The sequence below is a fragment of the Nicotiana attenuata genome, unplaced genomic scaffold (genome assembly GCF_001879085.1).
Source record: "Nicotiana attenuata strain UT unplaced genomic scaffold, NIATTr2, whole genome shotgun sequence".
Classification (NCBI taxonomy): domain Eukaryota; kingdom Viridiplantae; phylum Streptophyta; class Magnoliopsida; order Solanales; family Solanaceae; genus Nicotiana; species Nicotiana attenuata.
In genome coordinates this window covers 65,611-72,769 of record NW_017672457.1, presented here as the reverse complement: position 1 = coordinate 72,769, position 7,159 = coordinate 65,611, and the positions used below count along the sequence as shown (strand labels likewise).

Here is a 7,159-nt window from a genome sequence, read left to right as displayed (position 1 = left end):
GGGGGGGGGGAGGAAGAGGATGCACCTTCAAGGATGGGGCCAGTTGGAAAAAGTCTCCCACAATGAAATCAATATGCTCTTCAACACCGTATACCTTTGCATTTTCAAAAGCCAATGCGACTTTTCTGGGATCAATATCAATTGCAATGACATGATGACACCTGTGTATGAGATCATGGGAGATAAAGATATGTTATGAGTCTAAGAACCATAAAAATCATTAAACTACCATTCTCTTATCAATAGCTTCAAGAAGATATTTCTCAAGGCTCATCTGATGCAGGTAGCTCATATAGAGCAAGTGCACGAGATTTTATGACCAATCACCATAAAAAAATTGCATCTCAGAAAGAAGCAATAGTCTTTTTGAGTTAACATTGAAGTGAATGCAATTTCTCAAAAAACAATTGCTTTTTGTTTTTTTGGTAAATCCACTAGGCGATGAGCCTAGGGCTAGTTTATATATATATATAACGAACAAAGTACCATAAGTTATTACAAAGAGTACGGAAATAGAAAATGATAAATACATAACCCCTATTGTCAACTTTGAGTAAATATCACCCAAAATTGACATCACAAATCGACCTAGGTACTGAACATTGCAAAGACAACACAACTGGTACATACACTGAAAATTATAGCATTCCCAACTCTTGTAGAATTTCTATCTGATTTTACTGCTTCTTTGAGACCAGACAAGCAATTCAACCAACAGAACATTTCAACTTCTAAACCTATAATCTCACAGAAATACAGGTCTACGAGATTGACTAAGATTTAATGAACTCTTTTATACAAAACAAGTAAGGAATAATTCTCATTTTTGTGTATACTAGGTGAATTTCTGTAAAGGATACTAATAGTAGTATAGATAATAATAGTTAACCATTGTATAGTTAACTTAAGTTAGTTAGAACCATAGTTAGTAAATTGGTTGTGAGTGTAGTTAGTTGGGTATTAGTTGTCCCGCTACTTGTAATGACAGTTGTCATTTTAACAGAAAATATTTTTCTTCTGTTCCATTGCTTTCTCCTTCCTTCCTCTTCTTCTACAATGGCAACCGTGATCTCATCTCAATCTGATTGAATTGAGCAAAGTTTACATGGTATCAGAGCTCCTAGTGACTGAATTGAGGGATCTATCACGAGATTTGCAGTGAAGATCGAGGAATTTCAGTCCATGCATGTTCAAATTTCGTCGATTGTAGAAAATCATTTGTAAACCCTAAGTTTTTTGTTCAAATGGCGATTGATGAATCAACTAGCAGTACTCCGAACGGAACAGCTAATGGATTGATTTTTATGGCTCAAACTCTTGATTATACACATCCACTCTATTTGCATCCTTCAGATGCACCAGGTTCTCTCTCTGTAGGAATCCAACTGATTGGAATGGAAAATTACACACTGTGGAGTCGTGCGATGAAAGTTGTACTTTTAGGAAGAAATAAACTAGGTTTTGTGGATGGATCTGTTGTGAAGAAGGATTTTGAAGGTAAATTGCAAAAACAGTGGGAACGGTGTAATGCAATTGTGGTTTCATGGTTAATGAGCAATGTGAATGCAGACTTACTCAGTGGAATTCTGTTTCGTTCTGATTCTTTCCTGGTTTGGAAGGATCTCAAGGAGAGATTCGATAAGGTAAACACTTCTCGAGCATATCATTTACATAAAGCAATTGCTACTATAACACAAGGAATTTCCTCTGTTTCCGTATATTACTCTAAGTTGAAAGACCTTTGGGATGAGCATGATTCTATAGTGCCTCATCCTTGTTATGAGAGTGAACAATCTAGGGAACACACTGTGTACTTGGAGCGCCAAAAGTTATTTCAATTCTTAATGGGACTGAATGATGGATACAGTCAGGCTAGATCTCATATTTTGATGATGAATACTGAACCCAACGTAAATCAGGCTTATGCAATGGTAATACAAGATGAAAGTCAGAAAATGCTAACCGGAGGACACTGTGCAATGACAGAGAGGATTGAACCAACTGCTCTTTATGGTAGTAAGGGTACAGGGCAGCAATATCAAAAGAAGTATAATTCACAATGTGATTTCTGTAACATGAAAGGGCATACCAAAGCTGAATGTTTCAAGTTGATGAAGTGTGATTACTGCCAAAAGAAGGGACATCTCAAGGAGAACTGTTACAAACTTAATGGTTTTCCACCAGATTTTAAGCCAAAGAGACGGGCTAACAATGTGACTGGGAACCAATATAGTACTGATGTATATGGTCAACAACAGGTGGCTAGCAATCAACAGACATTTGCATTTGGCCAACAACAACAACAGCAACAGACTGCAGCTTCACATTTTACACCACCTGTATTCACTCAGGATCAATACAATCAAATTTTGCGCATGTTAAACAAGTCCAACATTATTGAACCAAGTGCTCATATGGCAGGGGCAGGTAATGTAACTTGTCAATCAGATGATGTTGTTTTTAAATGGATCATAGACACAGGTGCCACCAACCACATGATTAGTGATGAAGGTTTGTTACAATCTAATACTGCTATGCCAGCTGATGATGCAGGGAAAGTACAATTGCCTACAGGAGATTCTGCACAAATTTCACAGATTGGAAATTGCCAACTAACTGGAGGTGACATTATCCAGAATGTCCTATGTGTGCCAACATTCAAGTTCAATCTTTTGTCTGTGTCTAGGCTGACAAAGGAACTGAATTGTTGTGCTATGTTCTTTCCTGATTTTTGTCTATTTCAGGATCTCTATACTGGAAAGGTGAAGGAGACTGGTAAGGAGCAGGATGGACTGTATGTGATGTATTCACAAAGGATAAGGAGTAATGCAAATGTTAGGAAGTCTCTAGCTGTTCAACAGAAGTCTCTAGCTGTTCAACAGAAAATAAGTGCAGATGTTTGGCACAAGAAGATGGGACATGTTCCTCTCTCAGTATTGATAAAAGTCTCTACTTTTAGTAAAGATAGTTTTGCTATAAATCATTGTGATGTATGTCCATTAGCAAGACAAACTAGGATTTCTTTCCCCATAAGTCATAGCAGAGCTGAGGATGTTTTTTAGTTGATACACATGGATGTGTGGGGTCCTTACAAATCTGTTACATATGATGGAATGCAATATTTTCTTACTCTTGTAGATGATCATACTAGATGGACTTGGATCTTCCTGATGAGGGTCAAGTTTGATGTTATTCTGCTACTACAAAACTTCATTACAATGATACACAATCAGTTTGATAAGAGGATTAAGGTTCTGAGATCAGATAATGGATCAGAATTCTTTAATCACAATTGTAGCACTCTTTTTTCATCATATGGTATTCTACATCAGAGCTCCTGCCCCTACACTCCTCAGCAGAATGGAGTAGTGGAGAGGAGGCATAGGCACATATTAGAAACTGCACGAGCTATCAAGTTTCAAGGAGGTTTACCTTCTAAATTCTGGGGTATATGTGTAGAAGTTGCAGTTTACATCATCAATAGAATACCCTCTACTGTGTTGCATAACAAGTCTCCTTATGAGATGCTTTATCATACAGCACCAACTTTAGATCATATGAGGATTATTGGCTGTCTATGTTATGCTACCAGACTTCCAAAGCAAGACAAGTTTGGTGCAAGAGCAATCAAAGCAGTAATGATGGGATATGGAGTTCATCAAAAGGGGTACAGGTTGTATGATCTGGAGAATAATACTTTCTTTACTAGCAGAGATGTGGTCTTTTTTAAATCCATTTTTCCTTTTCAATCCTCACAAACCTCCCCATCCCCAATTTCTCCTATTGTGTCACATATGCCCTCTATTGATGACTCAGTACCTTGTGTTTCCATTCCATCACAACATATGTCTCAACCCACAGCTGCAGATGATACAACCTTCTCTCAAATGGAGCCTTTGCCTACAGAGATGCCTTTGTCTACAGAGATGCCTCTCTCCCCTGTAAATCATGATATTGATCCTCAGACTGCTTCACCAATTTCTGAAGTTTTTCCTCCTCCTGTTGTCAACCCTACTAACAGGCCAAAGAGGACTACTAAGCCACCAATATGGCTTAAGGACTATGTAGTCCCAGGGAAAGGGCCTCCGTCTTCTACCAAGTGTTTGTATCCTATTGCAGGGCCTACAGTGCTTTATCTGCCCAATACCAGAGTTTTATCTCTAAATTCTCATTAGAGACTGAACCTAAGCCTTATGCAGAAGCAGCTAAGGACCCTAGATGGATTGATGCTATGAAAGCTGAAATACAAGCCTTAGAAGATAACAAGACTTGGGAAGTGGTGTCATTGCCGCCTGGTAAAAGGGCTATTGGTTGTCGATGGGTATACAAAATAAAGTATAAAGCTACAGGTGAGGTCAAGAGGTTCAAAGCAAGGCTTGTGGCAAAAGGCTATAGCCAAAAGGAGGGGCTGGATTATCAGGAAACCTTTTCTCCTGTAGTGAAAATGGTGACTGTTCGATCAGTTATTTCAGTTGCTGCATCTAAGAACTGGGCCATACATCAAATGGACGTCTACAATGCATTTCTGCAAGGGGATCTTAATGATGAAGTGTATATGACTATGCCTCAAGGTTTTTCTGTTGCTGCAGGTAAACAGCAGGCCTGCAGGTTGCTTAAGTCCCTCTATGGACTCAAGCAAGCCTCCAGGCAATGGAACATCAAATTGACTTCTGCTCTACTTGCCTCAGGTTTCACTCAAAGCCACCTCAACTACTCTTTATTTACAAAATGCTTCACTGGGAAAACTGCCATTGTCTTGGTTTACGTGGATGATCTCTTGATCACTGGAGATGATACCACACTCATTCAGGATACTAAGGATGTATTACAGAAGAATTTTAAGATTAAAGATTTGGGTGAGCTTCGATTCTTTTTGGGCATTGAGTTTGCCAGAAGTCAACATGGGATTTTGATGCATCAACGCAAGTATGCGTTGGAACTTACTTCTAATATGGGTTTAGCAGGTGCTAAACCTGTGGCTGCACTAGTTGAACTCGATCAGAAGTTAACAACTGCTGAATTTGATGCACATCTAGGCTTGGAGAATGATCCACCACTTACTGATCCTGGTAGTTATCAACGACTGATTGGAGGCTACTTTATTTGACAGTCACTCGCCCAGACATTTCCTATGCTGTCCAAACTCTTAGCCAATTTATGCATTCTCCTAAGACTTCTCACATGGAGGCTGCTATCAGACTTGTCAAATACATCAAGCAAAGTCCTGGAATGGGAATTCTTATGTCATCTGCTGCTTCCCTTCACTTACAAGCCTATTGTGATGCTGATTGGGCATCCTGCCCTTCCACTAGAAGGTTTGTTACAGGTTATATGGTGAAGTTAGGGGACTCTTTGATTTCTTGGAAATCTAAGAAACAAACCACCATCTCCAGGAGTTCAGCTGAGGCAGAGTACAGGAATCTAGCTTCTGTGGTTGCGGAGATCGTGTGGCTTGTTGGTTTGTTCAAAGAGTTAGGTGTGGAGGTTCAGTTGCCTGTTCCAGTTCATTGTGACAGCAAATCTGCTATCCAGATTGCTGCTAATCCAGTGTTTCACGAACGTACTAAGCACATAGACATTGATTGTCATTTTATTCGCGAGAAGATTCAACTTGGTTTGATTCATCCAGTTTATGTGTCTACTACAGAACAGCGGGCTGATATCTTGACAAAAGGCTTGACTTCACTGCAACATCACTACTTGCTTTCCAAGCTAGGAATGAAGGATGTCTTCATACCTTCTAGCTTGAGGGGGGGTAAAGGATACTAATAGTAGTATAGATAATAGTAGTATAGATAATAATAGTTAACCATTGTATAGTTAACTTAAATTAGTTAGAACCATAGTTAGTAAATTGGTTGTGAGTGTAGTTAGTTGGGTATTAGTTGTATAAATATAGTTGTCCCACTACTTGTAATGACAGTTGTCATTTTAACAGAAAATATTTTTCTTGCTTTCTCCTTCTTTCCTCTTCTTTCTACAATGGCAACCGTGATCTCATCTCAATCTGATTGAATTGAGCAAAGTCTACAATTTTCACTTGAACAACGCACAGAGAAATAGAGAATGGCAGTAGAGGAATTAATTAATGGGTTCATTTCCATCTTTTATGCTCTTTGTATTAGAGGCAGACTAAAAGAAGACCCCAAAAAATAATTGAAAACAAAAGGACTCAGCAATAAACGCTACACTACATACATAGTTGCAAATTGGATAGCATTTCCACCAACACCAGTGAAAGCATCAATGACGACACCGCCGCCACAGCGAGCGGCATGCCTGACGGCAATCTGCTCCGGCGTAACTGAAAACCAGCCCTCTTCATCCATCTTAATTCCTTCGTCATATCTAGAGAAAAGATCATATCTTTGGACCCAATACTTCTTTACCAGTGGACTTAATCCTTGTTCTGCTTTAACACCTACTGCATTTTTACTTCTCCGTTTTGTTTTTAACTTAACTGAGAAAAGAAAAAAGTTCTCAGGATATTGGAGAACGGTAAAAGAAGTTGGTTTCCAGATTATGAGAGGATAAAAATTAGCAATGTAATTGTTGATTCTACTTGCCAAATGGGGTTACCTCTTCTCTTGAAAAACTTGGGTTTGCGTTTTCCAGCAGAGCAACGGCGGTTAAGTAGCGCTACAACTTCTGTAATCACACTATTCATTTTGGTGCTTCTTTTAATTCACACACACACACACAGAGACTGTAAATGTTTTTTCAATGGAAAATATTGAGATTTCAAAGCTTTCGAAACGAGATGACGCAGGGTGGGGGTTCTCCAATGGAGAAGTGGGGAAAAGGAAAAGAAACAAGCAAAAAGGAAGTATAGTGCTCGACTGTTGTAATGAAAGTTTTGGTCAAAATGGTACAAATGGACCCTTATGTTTGGGAGTAGGTTTAATATAGTCCCTTAAGTATATTATTAAGCAGTTCTAAGTTTTTAAGTTTATCAAAAGTGCGCCTTTTTAGTTTCAGTCAAATATTAACAAATTCTGATCGTTAGATTTAATGAAAACTATACAATCAAAAAAAAAATCGAAACTCATATTTGGAGGTGCAGTTTTTATAGTTTTTGGTCTATTTTTAGTGTCATGTGCAGTTCTTTTAGGTGTAATTATATATTTTTTATTTTATTTTTAGTATCTGTGGCACTTTT

The 7,159-nt window shown here is 38.5% G+C and overlaps 1 protein-coding gene across 1 annotated transcript in view; it reads right to left on the bottom strand.

Annotated features, from left to right (window-relative positions):
- LOC109213295 (trimethylguanosine synthase-like) overlaps nt 1-6,821 on the bottom strand; it is a 9,853-nt gene extending 3,032 nt beyond the window's left edge. Inside the window, exons 1-3 of the mRNA XM_019377077.1 lie at nt 6,580-6,821; nt 6,199-6,460; nt 26-161 (exon numbers count right to left, since the gene is read on the bottom strand). Of these exons, the coding sequence (XP_019232622.1) occupies nt 26-161; nt 6,199-6,460; nt 6,580-6,667 (486 nt within the window). The 5' untranslated portion in view covers nt 6,668-6,821. The remainder of the gene's footprint in view (nt 1-25; nt 162-6,198; nt 6,461-6,579) is intronic.
- Nucleotides 6,822-7,159: the final 338 nt, after the last annotated feature.